Raw genomic sequence first — 15,135 nt, 5'->3', positions numbered from 1 at the left:
CGCCGCGGGGCCTGCGCTCAGCCCGGTGCCACCTGTGGTCCACCTGACCCTTCGCCAGGCCGGCGATGACTTCTCCCGTCGCTACCGCCGCGACTTCGCCGAGATGTCTAGCCAGCTGCACCTGACGCCCTTCACCGCGAGGGGACGCTTTGCCACGGTGGTGGAGGAGCTCTTCAGGGATGGGGTGAACTGGGGGAGGATTGTGGCCTTCTTTGAGTTCGGTGGGGTCATGTGTGTGGAGAGCGTCAACCGGGAGATGTCACCCCTGGTGGACAACATCGCCCTGTGGATGACTGAGTACCTGAACCGGCACCTGCATACCTGGATCCAGGATAACGGAGGCTGGGTAGGTGCATGTCTGGTTGAATGTGAGTCTGAGCTCGAGGTATCAGGTCTGAGGTGCGGTGGTTGGAGTGTGGCTGGACTCCTGGGGCAAGGGGAGGGAGGCTGTTGGGCCAGTGAAATAAAAGCAGGTTTGTGGACTCCCTACTTCCCTCCCTCATCTTCGGACAAAGCGCTCCCTGCCAACCCGACTGTGATAACTCCTTCCCGCCAAAAGTGTTCAATTTGCTTGCCAGCCGTTGAGGTTCAAAGATCCAGCATTTTCGATCTGGTAGGATTTTGTGATAAATGGTATTCCTTCAGTATTTCTCAAACTTGGGGTCCAGGGGTTCCCAGTGTCACAGTTACCTGGCCTGAGTAGCTTCTTGAGATCGGAGGTTTCAGAGACTACTTATGAGCCAGACCCCTAAGGATTGGGTTCTGACAATTCTGCATCTTAAACAAGCTCCCCTGGGGGATTCTTCAGTATACTAAAATTTGAGAACCACCCACTTAGAAGAAGAGACTCCATCAGAGGACCATAGGGCATGCTTTTTCTGACTCTGTTGGTAGAATTTTCCCAAAGAGGAAAACCAGTATAACTCCCTTCCCTGGAAAACTTAGCTGTGTTTTTAAAGAGGTAAGTTGACTTTCCAAAAGTTCATGGCCTTGAATCTACAGTGTGTGCCATATTCCCAGTGGCATGACTGCATGTCTTGATGAACACTGGGCTGTGGATGCTTTATCTTATCGGTGACAGAATTTGCATTGGCTGCATACTTTGTGTTCTGTAACTTGTGTATGATTTAAAAGTTTACTGGAATTTTAGTATCTTTTACTTTTCACCACTTAGAATCTGCATAATTTTGTGGCCTCTGCTGAAAAATCTTGCATCTAGCGTATCTATTGAAAGTGCAGAAGAATTTATTCTTAACTGTGGATTCTCTCATGCCCTGACTTTAGTTGCAGTGATTGATACCTGTACCTTTGAAGAACACCTGTGAGATGATTTTGTCTGGTACTGTGTGTTTCCATCATTTTACCATACAGTTCTACTTTTCTGTGATTCTCTGGGGGAGGGGTGCAAATCCTAAGACTCAAGTATTACAATTAAGACCTACATCTTATATCTAAAATGATTAATATATGAAAAAGTAGTAATTCTTGTCTGGAGTCTTTTTTTAGACTTTTTGTTTTAATCTAAAGAGTTATCTTTGAAAAAGGATGCAATTCGGTGTTTCCTTTTATAGTCTCTTGGGAGAATGACTAATGTTATTATTTTATAGGACTTAACAGGAGCAAAAAGCCTAGAAATGACTGCAAGTGGATTAGCTGTCAAGAAGCACATTACATGTTTTTACTACATTTTACAAAGTATGCTAATATTAAGAAGCCAAAAACAGAAAAGGCCAAGAAAAGTAGATGATTGACATGAACATCTGATCTTATTTGACCAAAGATGGCAAAATATTGATACAATATTTTTCAATATTTAAAAGTAAAATGAACTAAAATATCCCAATTTAAATCTCTAAAATTTAAATGCTCTTTGTGAATTGTTTGTTGAGATCCCACATTATGAGATCTTTGATAATTCTGGAAGAATTGCTAAAGAGTGAAAAGAATATTTTTGTTAAGTGTTTGGTTAAGTAGGTGGTTTGATTTTTAACTCCATAACCAAAGAGGTGGGGACTTCCAAATTCCATAAAGATCATTTTAAAGCCAAAGTAAAACTAATTTTGCTATTTTATATTTTTATGAAAAGAGGTCATATTTAAATTTTTTCTTTCTATTTGAAAGAGATCTAAGAAAGTAATTGTCATCTATCAAGTAAGTTAATAAAAAGGTGGGAAACAGAGACACTTTTATAATACAAATTGAGATATAACCTTGGTCTTTGTTGTTAAGTTGCAGTATATTAATGGCTCATACAACTGAGGTTTCTTATTAAGTGAAGGTTCACTTTTTCCTCCTTTTAAAATAGAGTTTTCATATAGAGCCTATCTTTGTGGTCAACAGGTATCTGAGGTTGATAAATGTAGAGGCTACGTTTTATGATGCCAAACCACAATGGCAAACTGTAGAACATGATAACATGTTTTTTGACTAAATCTCTTATAGTAAAAATAAATCATACAGAAGCACAAATGGCTGATAGTAAAATGTGTAATAGTTTTCAGTACACACATAGAATGACTATATAAGAAAACAAAGGAATTTGAATTTGGCAAAAAAAAATCTATATATATATAGAGAGAGAGAGAGAGAGAAATATACACACCAAGAAATGCAATCATATGTGGACGCTTTGGAATAAAAGTGGTACTACTTCAGAGTTATAAATGATTTGCCTCATTTCAAATGTACCTTGTTAATCTAAATTTTTATTTTAGCCATTTGGCACAGACAGATTTTTCTTTAAATTTGTTCCAGTCAGGGTTTCATCTCTAATAACGTGTTGCATCTTACAGTGTGAAGTAGTTTTAATAGCAATGGTAAAGTTTCAGAAGAGAGCTAGCATATTTTCTTGATATGCGACAATAACCTGCACTGTTGCCAGGGCTCAGTGGATCAGCTCATCTACTAAATGCTATACTGAACACTCCAGGCTTTAGATTTGAAGTCACTTATTTTTCTTTGCTGCTGCTGTGAAATCAGAACCTTCTGAGACTGAGGAACACTGTTTGTATTTCATGTTCCATGACATGGAGAAAGCAAGACCTTGGAATGGTTAGCCTCTGATAGGTGGTCCCAGAAGCCAACATTTTAAATAAAGACTAAAGAATTCATTGGGTGTAGAGTGGAATATGGCTTTATTCCTGAGTCTGAATAAGGCAGTGTGTGGCATCCAGAGAAAGGCAGGACAGAGGGAACAGCAAGAAAGCAACAGTTCTAGAAAATGTCAAAGGCCTTGTGCTCAAAGTGGAGCTCACAGACCAGTTGCATGTGCATAACCTGAGAGCTTCTTAGAGATGCAGACTTCCACCCCAGAGCTACAGAGTCAGAATCTGTGGTTTGTGTGCACGTTAAAGGTAGAGTCATTGGTTACCATGCTTGATTCCTGGGGGCATCTTTTAGGAAGAATCATAACCTGGGATGGATTTTGCAATGTGCCTTTCCAGTGGTCTTCCAGGTGCATAGTATTACCTGGAGTACTGAATATTTCCCAGATGTCCACTGTAAGTGATCTGACCCTAGGAAGAAATAGATGAGAGTGAAATAGAGATGGTAGGTAAATTACTATATGCCCAGTCTTCCTAAGAATGTTTCTCATGGTAATTTTACAATTGTATTAGCATCACTGGTCCCATTAAAGTAAGATAGCTTTTCTACTTCAATTAAGGGAAGAGAGTTAGTTCGTTTAATAGCTCTATTCATTATTATTTTATCCCCTTGTAATGCACAGTTTAAATTCTTTAAATGAGTTCAGTGACCTTGTGACTGCTTTGAGACATGGGGACTCTTGCAAGCAAAGGGCTGAGATGTGGGCAAGGTGTTGGTGAGTGAGAATTGTTAGTGCCCTCTCAAACTGAGAAATGTGATGACACTCAGCTTCATGTCTTAGGAGAGAATGCAATGTAGACCACTAGAAGAATGAGATGATTCAAATGAGAGATTGTAGGAGATTGTTTGGCTTTATTCTTTTTTTTTTTTTTTTTTTTGTGGTGATGGTTTAGGAAGATAGGAACTTACTTCTCCACACTCAGTAGAGGTCAGCTTCCTTTTTATTAGTCGCCAAGCTGTTTCTTTTCTGAATGCTGTTCACATCCAGCACAACATTTGATTAGCTGGAAAGCAATACCGTTCTCATGCCAGTGTACAAATTATGTGAAAGAGCGTCGTTTTTCTAGTGGCTTAGTATCAGCTGCGTATGGCCAATTTTGGCAGCAAAATGATAAGATTAAAAATAGCATGAAGATGATCCAGTCTTAAATAATGTATTTAATGATGAACTTTCCTTCGGAAAGTGCATCTTTCTGCCTGCTAGGAATCACATGACCCCTTTCAATAATTTATTTGGTAGGAAAAAAATACATTATTGCTCCTGGAGTTTTCAACCATGTGCTGTTGAGTGATTCTATTTCTGGGCCTTCATTAAATGTTATAATTCACTCAGTTCTCTTTTCTGTTTTAGGGCCTTTGTTGCTGTTTAATGTCGTTGAAAACATGGCTTTCTTTTGTGCATCCTGTTACTTTTAGTTGTGCTTTCTAGTGAGAACTGATTGCTCTTTTTAGCAATCCTTGGTTGAACTGGTGCATTTCAGATTGCTTAAATGTCATTAGGCCACGCAGCATACCAGGTAACAGAAAGGCACAGATAAAAAAAAAAAAAAAAAAAAAAAGCAAGCCAGATTCTTACAGTATAGTTTTAACTTATCTAGGCTCCCAGTCCTATTCTGCTTTTTGGAGGGATGATAAGCCAGCTCATAAGCAAGTGTGTGGGTGCTGCGTGTGTTAACAGTGGTGTCTCCCACTCAGCACACCTACCCATCCGTTTCTAAGGTCACTCATCATGTTTTAGAAGTTTATCAAAGCCGTATTTCAGCAGAAGTGCATTTGTGCTAGAAAACAACACAGTCTTTGTAGTGTACAAGTAGAAAGTTTTCTTTTTCCCCCAGAGATATATTATGTTTGAGGTTCAAAGGTTCTGTTACACCTTCTTAAGGTAATCTAATATCACCTTATTCAGGTATAACAGTAACCTCTCAATCTGGTCACCGTTTCCCCCAATTACATATAGGAGACCACTCAGGGAATTTACTTCACTATGAAGTTTCTTTTTCATTCCTCATGGTTTGGTCCAAGCAGCATTAGTGTTTGATGCCTAAGTAGGATTTATAATGAAAATCAGCCAGGGACTGTGGCAGTTATTTGACATGTGATTGCAAATCTTACGTGCATCGGCCCTGGGTTAGGTTGGGGGCACAAGAAGGAGAGCTTTGCCCCTGCCCTGGCGAACAGGCTAGTGTTGTAGGTGTCTTAATAAACTTATGGTTACCGTGTGCCCCAATAAGAGTGATTGTAGACTCTGAGACTTAGAGGGGAAAAGAAAATAACTTAAGTGTGTGTTACCTTGTATAGACTTCAGTCTTTGTCTTAAAAAGTTGTTTCTCACCATATGGCTGTTCATGTATGCATTAGGCCTAATTTAAATAGGGGGTAAAATGTAGATCATTTTAAAAACGCTATATAACACACATCTGCTTAAGATAACTGAAAGGCAGGGGCATTCCGTTTGTCAAATATTAACCCACTAAACACTCTTTATGCACATTAAGAGAACTTTACACCAAGTCTACAATTCTTAAAGTATTTTATTATTTCTTTCAGAGTAAAAGACAATCAAGGCTCTGATTAGAATTATTGGAACAGGGTAATCTGAAGAACTATCTTTCTTAAATAACTCATACTTGTGTACAGAAAAATACAAGTAGGTTTTGAACCAGAACAGGGATTATTCCTTTGGGAGAAAAAAAAGAGATTTTGTTTTGTTTTGTTGTTCGGTTATACTACTGTTCTATTCGTCAAGATACTTCTCTTCTAAAATGCTGTTAACAGAAATTCATAGTCCACTGTCACATTTATGTTTCTAAAGAGCAGGTGTTTGCCTTCTGACTTCTTGAGCTTGTAGTCCTTTTTCTTTACATGGAGACTGTAAAATTTCAACAAAATTGTTTTCATTTTTAAAAGTATTTTTGTAGGTTGCCACTTGTTCTGATATATGCCCAATTTTATAGTGCTAGGACTATTTCTCTGCTCTTTTATTTGTCAGACAAAAGATAAACCCACCTGTCTTTCAGTGAGAATGAGGATTAAATGATTATTCCTGTCTTTCCAAAGCCAAACTAGGCTTTGTTATAGGTAGCACCACCCCCCGACCATCCCCTACCTGCCTGTCATTCCACCGGAGGAAGACCTCACAAGCCTAGCTAGCTCCTTGATACATTCCAACGTGTGAAAGGTAGGATTCACCAGAAGAAAATAGCAATATGCCTAGATACCCGTGAGAGGGAGCAGAAATGGGGATCTAACCAGAGCTAGAGTATAACCCCCTCTCTAATTTTGCTTTAGGCAGCTGGGCAAGTAAAAATTCTCTCCAGAGATCATAAATTCCAACCCTGTGCAGAGAAAAGATAGCATCTGCTGGCAAAATTTTTACTTACTCCAGTCCCTGTGGTGCAAAATTGTAGTGGGGTTATACTTGAGCCTTAGACAAATTTTGACAAACTGAACTAAAATAGCTTATGTAAAGACTACTTCCCCAAACACCCTCTTAAGCATGGTAGAAAGGGAATCTCCCTGACATGCTGATGTGGCTATTTGTAGCAATATGCTGTGAGCTACTTGGGTGATTTCTTGGCGACCAATCACATTCTGAGGTGGTTAACTATGGAAGGCACCTTCCCTTCTGCACTGCACGTGGAGCACACACTTCGATGGGAAACTCTATACTGGGAAAATCTACGTTTCCATTCTGCTGCTTGTTTTGCCTTCAGAGTTTCAGGGATCGAACCATATTCCATTTTTAGTTAATAATCAGCTCTCTGGGGCTTCAACATAATGAGTCAGAAGCTTATGACTGACTCCACTCTGCTCTTTATTATGTCTCCCCAAAATAACCCGAGAGTCCATGTGTCAAGTGAAGTTTTAATTTTTCAAGGGAGATTTTTTTCCATTGAGACTAATACATCTTTTCTTGTGACAGTTCCAATTACTATGTTTCTCTATTTTTTACTATAGAAAAGACAGTTAAGCTGTAAAAGAGTATGGAGAGTTTATACATTTTAATGCGTGATGCACCAAACAAGGGATCAGTGTTGCAGGTTGTCTTTTCTTGACTTCTTCCAGCTCTCCTTAGCAGATAACTAAGATTTCTTCTGCTTTGCAACACAACGAATGTTGTATCTATGTATTAACTCTGAAATTGAATTGTAGCCAAATATACCTCTCAGCTGCGTTAGAATTTTCTGAGACTTTGGGACAAATACTCAGTCCTCTTAATTCACTGCCTGTCTGATACATACATTTATATATATGTTTATGTATATATGAGTGTGTGTATGTGTATATATATCCTTCTTACAGTTAAGATAGGGATATGATTAATTACAAATTATATCAGCATTAAATATTGATTTGTTCTCTCTTTGAAAGAAAAAAGCAAATCCATAAAGGATGGTAGTACTGGCACTTCTGGTCTAAAATTCCAAGGCTATCTTCTAGTCATTTCCTTTATGGATTCTGCCAGCATTTTGTTTTTCTTTTAAACACTGAAAACATAGGAAGTTTTGAGGTATTTTATGACAAAATTATAAGTACAGTAAGACAGATGAACTTTCTAAATGTTGAAGTGACAGTACAAGAAGAAAATGATTTGAAGAAATCTTAACTGAGGAAAATGAGCAATTGTCCACAAAATTTAACCCTGAGTTCCTAGTAACCAGGGCAGCGATGGAAATGGAAAGAGTTATAAGGATCGGGTTATTTAGGAAAACATTCACACTAACTTTTTTTGTTGAAAAAAACATTTATTAAGGCTCTACTATGTGAGAAGCTCTATGCTCGGTGTTTTAGTTAAGGGAAAAACCTTTGCCTTCAAGGGGTCTACCAACCCACTCGGGTTATTTAGGAAAACATTCACACTAACTTTTTTTGTTGAAAAAAACATTTATTAAGGCCCTACTATGTGAGAAGCTCTATGCTCGGTGTTTTAGTTAAGGGAAAAACCTTTGCCTTCAAGGGGTCTACCAACCCATAGGGGACTAAGACAAGTATGTAAATTGCTGTAATCCTTGACAATCTTTAGCAGACAGAGAGCTCCGATCCAGCTAGACGGGTACCCGGAAGAGTTTCAACAGGAGATAATTTTGAGACAAGCTTTGGAGAACAGGTAGGGAAAGGGCATTTCAGGTAGCAGGAATCGGAGGAGTCAAAGCAGTTGGGGATATATGAGGTGTGTTTGGGGAATTGTGAAGAGTCTGACTTGACTGGGCATAGGGGACTCTTATGAGGTAAGACTGTGGTTCAAGAACTGATCACTAGATCCTAAACTAAGAGGTTTGTGTCTAACTTGGTAGGCAATAAACTGATGTTGAAAGGATTCTGAGACACAGTGGGATGTGTGGGTTTGAGGAAGGTTGACAATGATTGAGGCTGAACAGGGGGAGACCACATAGGAGGGCTGACCCCCGTGGAGGAGTGGGGAAAGGAGAAGCTGAGACAGGTGTGGGGAACACTGCAGAAGGAGAACCAAAGGACTGACAGCAGACTGAATGTGACGATGAGGGAGGGAAAGAATCAGAGGACTCAAGTTTCATCCCAGCTGGCTCAAAAACTGATACTGTCTTTCAGACAGAAAGGAAAAGATAAGAACAGTTACTGTTTTGTGAGGTAAAAGTGATGAATTTAACTTTGGACATTTTCAACTTCAGCTTCCAATAGAATGTCCAAATGGAAATGCTCAGCCAGCAGTTGGACATCAGGATCTGCAGTTCAAGAGAGAAACTGAGTCTGCAATGTAAATAATATGCCTTTTCCCAAACCATGTGGATTTCCCTTTTTCTTTTATTTCCCAAAGTTGTCCTAACTGCTACTGCAGATTCTACCTTCTTTTATTATTGCTGTTTGCACAACATCTCTCCTCAGAAGTCCTCTATGGACTTCTATGGATTGGGTTAAGGTGATTAACTTGAAGGTTTACTGTTCAGAGCTTGGCTTCCCACTACCAGTTTGCCAATGCAAAAAATAACTCAACTTGAGTCAAATTTGTGTTGTTCCAAATATCCTAATAGTACTCTCCATTTGTGGCTCTGTGTTTTACAAAATCAAGGTGTCCTCCTTCACCCAAACTTCCTCATTTAATGAAATATTTCTCCTATTAAATTCAACCCGGAGCATCACTGTCCTCCTTCACCCAAACTTCCTCATTTAATGAAATATTTCTCCTATTAAATTCAACCCGGAGCATCACTCTCTCTCCCACAATCAACCAATTTACAACTATTAAAAAGCAACAACAGCCAAGCTGGGGCTGCTACAGCTCAGGGGAAGAAGAGAAGAGACCTACAGCATTCATGAAGGCAGGAGAAGCCATGATGAGAGAAAGAAAGGTCCATTCTGACCGTTTCAAGCCCTGAACACATCAAGCACATGGAGCAAGAGCTGGCAAAAGCCACAGCTGTGCCCTTCATATGAAGTTGCTTGGAGACTGCAGGGGAGAGCAGGGCCTTGGTAGCAAGACCACTGACAGGGTTCCCGTGGACCCACATAGGAGTGAGGGGCCACAGATGACTGAAAAAGGAGCCACTCAGAGGCCAGTGAGTCATCACAAGGGACCAGCATATGGCCTGCCCCATGGGAAGTGTTTGGAGAGTGGGCAGTGGGGGAGACAGGCCCACCAGGGGAACATTGGGGCACAGCAAGCACGGCTGTTCTGCTCCCCAGTCAGCACAGGCCCGCTCAGTGGAGACTGGTCAGGAATATAGAACTGTAGCAGAAACAGTTTGCTGAAAAGACTCAGGCCGAGACCAGAGTTTCCACACAACCTAGGTGTACTGGACCTCACAAGACCTGGAAGTGCTTACAAGGTCAACAATTAAAACCTGAGCTGCACAAAAAGCCTTCCCCAGAGAATCAGCAGCAACACAGCGATTTAGCTCAACCACAGGGCTCCAGTGCTAGTTCCCACAGGAAGTTCCCCCATTTTAGAATAAGCAAAGGACAGCAAATTAGTTCCAATGCAGAGTTTAAGTGGTGGGAATAGTGAAAAATCCAACACAGAACTGAAAGAAAAAACAAAACCCCCACAGATGAGAGATATTAACCAGTAAAGGTCTCGGTTCATCACCAGTAAAACCTAGAAGGACCAGAAGCCCCCAGGCTCCCAAGCCAGGATAGGGGGAGGGCTGGGGGCCTCAACCATGTACCCCTGACATCCACATCAGCCCAGCAATGACCACCAAGAGGCCACCAGAGGTGCCCCGGGATCCCAAGCTAGGGTGGTGTGGAGCCAAGGGCCTCAGCCATGCCCCTCATAATTCACATCTAGCCCAGCCACGACCTAGCTGCCACCGGAAGCCCTCTGGGCTCCCCAGCTGGAATGAGGGGGATGCCATGGGTCTCAACTCTGCCCCCCCTCCTCCTCTTTCCACCCTATCCCACTCCTCTTCCCCCCTCCCAACTGTTCCACAACATCTTAGAATGTGGAAAAAAAAAAGGGGGGGAGGATATCATTTAAAAAAAAAAAAGTTCAGCCTGACACCTAGCATAGGTAGTGCGCACACACAGTGATTGCTTATTGAGTGAACTAATTAATAAAATGATTATATTTAGAGACACTTTGGGCATCTAATTCATCCTAGCCAGCTAATGTTCTCCCACTTCTCTTATTATAGTATTTGTGTGTGTGTCCCAAATGTCTCATCCTATAGGTTCATTAATATTTAATACAAATGAAAAAGGAAAAATACCTATTAAGTGCTTTGATTTCATCCTTTTCATTGAATTGAAAAAATGTCATTCATACCTAAAGAGAAATCTTCTACATTTTGCTTTATATTAAACATTCAACATTTACTGGTCCTTACTGCTAATATTAGACACCAGCCTGCTGGTTGTCACATTATGTCTGCTTATACAAAGGTTGTACACACACAGTCTACATATATGTGCCTAGTTGTTCTCATTCTTTGTGTTTCATATCTCAAGCCTACCCCGGACTGTGAAGGACTTGATGTCTGAGATTATTCATCACCTTATCATTAAAAAAAGTAGCACTTGGCCATGGTTCTCAGTGGCAGCAAGGTGGATTTTAATACTGGTCAGTGTTGTAACTCAATATAAAAAGAACTGCAGCATCAAACCCACAAGAACAGATGATCCTAAGTTTTTCTTTCACAAAAACAAGCAGCCAATTAAAGGTGGAAGTCAGTACAACTCAGCATCCCCAGGGGTGAGAGAATCTAAGATTTCATTTCCAAAGACACCGGCCATCAAGACCACCAGGACTGTCTCAGATCAAACTATTGGTCTGGCAGCGTTTGGCTAAGTCTTCTGTTCTGGTTCAAGCAGCATCACAGGCTATCTGTGGTTTTAAGAACTGGTGGAATTTATATTTCGAGAAACCTCATCCTTTGGCGTGAAGCAAATTCAAAGCATTGTTGCTCATCACTCGTCATCTGTTTGAGAAAGATTGTATGATTTGTTTACTTGTAATGAAGCTTGACCATACTTCTCCAGGGGCTTTTTAAATGATGGATGTGTCATCTTACAGATTTGTCCCCATGAATGAAACCACAAGCCAGTTCTCTTCTCTCTCCCATCCTCCTTTCCTCCCTCTTGTTTCTTCGGTGGCCATCTGCACATCATGTTCCCACTGCCAGCCGCTCTTCAAGTGGCTTATCTATGAGTGAATTCAGAAACTTCAAATTATAAAGGACACCCAGATAATTGGCCTGTTCTCCAAAGTATCTGTCCCCTGTGCTGCTGCCAGATTCCTTCTTAATGAATACATCCAGTGACAGTGGGATTCTTGAGCTTGTCCATATCCGTGAGAAAATGAGCTCCCCTGCTTTGTAACAGCTTGCGGCTCCGGGGAAAAAAATGACAGCCATTGCACAAGTTTTCTTTGAATGTAGTTTTCTTTCCCATAAATGATACTTTGAGAATACAGTTAAGGGGTTATTAGTTTTCTATTTCATGCTTGGCCTGTGTGTGAGAATAACACAAGCTGTCACTGCAAATCAGTAGCTAAATACGCTTTGTCTGGTTAATGTGAGCGTTTAATATTTGGCACAATTAAAAATTCACTGATGAAAGTACATGTCATTGGAATTCAAAGATACCTTTTGTAGGGGAATATTTAAAGGTCATGATCCATGAGTAAATTAGTAGTTTTAAAATATGGAGAATTTAGGGGAAATATAATATCAGTTGGGTCACTTGACTCTTTCTTAAAACCTCTCTACCTGTTTGGCATGGCAGGATATTGAAAAGGAATGTTCTCGTTGTTACTGTTAAGGACCCATTTGCATCTCTGTGTTTTTTTGCTGTCCATCGTATGATTAAAACAGACAGAACAAGAGATCAGTTATTTGTTCATAACACATATTTTTGGGATTGACCCTGGCCCTGGAGAAGTGGGAATGGGGGCAAGATAGGCATGTCTTACGGTCTAAGGGCAGTGGGGGTCATTCAACAGCAACTGCAGCAGAGCATGCTTGGAGCTCTGAGAGAAGGAAGACAACAGCAGGGGCATTTATTAGCATCAAGAAAGTCTTCCCATGGGCTGGCAGGTTAACTCGGTTAGAGTGCAGTCTTGTAACACCAAGGTCAAAGATCCGGATCCTCATACCAACCAGCCAAAACAAAAAAAAGACAGTCTTCCCAGGAAGTGGACTGAAGCCTGAAGGATGGGCAGGAGTTAACCTACTGAAGTGGTGGGAGGAGCAAAGTGTGGCCAGCAGACAGAACTTCTGGAACAAAGGCCAGAGGCAAGAGACCACACGGTGGGTTGCGGGAACTGGAGTCCAGCCTGGCTGCAGTGGGGAGTGCACGTGGGTGGGTCAGAAAGATGATGCTGGCGATGTGCCATTCTGAAAGGGCTAATTCCAGAGAGGTCACTCTGACTCCACTTCAGACAGTTAATGAGACTGGGGAGAAGTCCATGACCAGGTAGGAGGGTGTTTCAGTAAATGAGCAGGAGACCACGTGCCTGACCTAGAGGGACGGTAGTAGGAACGGCAAGAGATTGATAGCTCTGTGCAATGATGAGGACAGGAAGGAAGAGATTTTTAGGAAGATATATTGACTGACTGAATGCTTCAAAATGTCACTTCTTTTTTCTCCCACTACAGTGGTTTTTTTCCTGTAATCATTTAAAAAGAATGTGGTCTTTATTCTGGTTATATACGAGTATTTTTTTGTTTTCTTATTTCACATTCTCTTAAAATTAACACTGCTTGATTGAAAACGTTATTTTGTTAGAATCGACATTGTAATAAATCTTCACTAACAACCGGTTAATGAAAGTGTGTTTGAAGGAAGAATTCAATTATCAGAGGCAGTTTTCATAGAATTTTCCTCCAGGTGAAAGAAATTATGGTGGTATGTTGCCTTTCTGTAGGATATCAAAGTTTCCAAAGGAATTCCCTATTTGTTGGCCCATTTGATCTACACAACAATCCTAAGCAAGGCAGGTTTCATGTTCCACCTTCTCCCTGCCTTCCTCTCCCCACACACTTTCTGTTATTTGTTTATTCCCCTGTGAAGAGAAAACTTTGGCTAACAAAGCTTCATGAGAGCCAGTAAGCAAAGGAGGAGCTTGTATTCATTCCCAGGCTTTGGAGCCCAGGAGATATTTCTTCATCCTGTGCTGCTTCTCTGGGTATGTTTTTCATAAAGACACTAGACTCTTAATAGAACCTGTATCAAATATCCTTAATTTTGAAAAATAGTATCCTGTACTGCTTTCTATTCAAAAATTTTAAGGAAAATTAAAATGTAGTCATTTGTTTCTGGTTATTGTCCCTCCTTTGATTCAGCTTTTGAAGAGTTTTTTAGGCTGGCAGCAGAGGGGTGTTTGATGCCCATGCATTAGCGTAAGACCCTGTGAGGATGTGCCTGTGAGCTGGTGGGCTTGGACGTGCACCTGCCACTAAAGGGACTGTGGTGAGGTTGATGCAAGAGTTCTCTATCTCTCATCGATGACATAGTTCTGTGACACGGCCCCTTTCAACAAGGGGAAAGTGGAATTACATGGACAGAGATGATTGGTTTTGATTGTAGGTATCTAAGTAGCAACTTTGTTATTGTTTACTTTGTAAATTGGGCGCTTCTATTTGGGTGACCAAACGAAAGTTTGGTGAGTGTTTATTGAATTTGGAAAATGGAAAAAAATGGTGGAGTCTTTGTCAGTAGGTTTCCACAGTGTTAAAGGGCATGTTGTTCAACTTCATTCATTCAACAAATATTTATAAAGAGCTTACTATGTGCCAAGGACAAGTCTAGAGGGCTGGAGCTATAACTGAAAACTTGATGTCAAGTACTGTCTCTCATATCTGGTGAATCCAACGTCGTGGGGAAGTCAGAACAGTAAAAGGTAAACAAATAACAATATGTTAGAAAGGCTACAAGGTAAAGGAAATGGCAATGTGATACTGGGGTGCTGATAAGGCAATATTAACTTCTTAACATTAGGCTTTGAGGTTCTTCTAGCAGTATTGCAATTTATACAGAGGAGGTTTAATGGGTTTTCTGCATTAGCAGCTGAAAATAGTGTCCTACCTGAAAATTAATATATTCATTAGTATAGTGTAGCCCTTCGATCAGTTTAAAATGAGTTACTATGCACAATATTGAATTAAAGAGACTTCTACTCTTTTGGGCTAACATGTTTGGAACATTTTTTTCCTTATATACTTCCTTCTCATTTCCCCCATTTCCATTTATCACAACATTGGTTATTGGCCTTAGTCACCGAAAGCCAGGAGGAAGGAAGAAAACTAGCATTTATTAAATCCCAATATGTGCCAGACCCTAGGTTTAACACTTTTATGGACAGGAGATTATTTAACCTCAATAACCTCCCCCTGAGGGTAGGAAGTGGAATTATAGATGAGGAAACAGATTCTGCAAAGTCAAGTAACTTCACTTAGTAAGAGGCAAAAGCCAGATCCTTTATTTAAGCAACCAAAATGATAATAAATGTCCTCTGGAATTTAAAGAAATTTTTAAAAATTAAAACAATAAAAAAAATGAAAAAAAGAAAACAGAAACCTATTAAAAAGAACAACTTGATACATGTGACTTTTTGGT

General features: G+C 40.4%; 1 protein-coding gene across 1 annotated transcript in view; it reads left to right on the top strand.

Annotated features, from left to right (window-relative positions):
• BCL2 (B-cell CLL/lymphoma 2) overlaps window positions 1-15,135 on the top strand; it is a 175,782-nt gene that overhangs the window by 2,240 nt on the left and 158,407 nt on the right. The window contains exon 3 of the mRNA XM_008591242.1: window positions 1-346. This exon is cut by the window's left edge and continues 27 nt beyond it. Within this exon, the coding sequence (XP_008589464.1) occupies window positions 1-346 (346 nt within the window). The remainder of the gene's footprint in view (window positions 347-15,135) is intronic.

This window comes from Galeopterus variegatus, unplaced genomic scaffold, assembly GCF_000696425.1.
Source record: "Galeopterus variegatus unplaced genomic scaffold, G_variegatus-3.0.2 Scaffold146, whole genome shotgun sequence".
NCBI classification, from domain to species: domain Eukaryota; kingdom Metazoa; phylum Chordata; class Mammalia; order Dermoptera; family Cynocephalidae; genus Galeopterus; species Galeopterus variegatus.
This window is presented reverse-complemented; position numbering and strand designations above follow the sequence as displayed.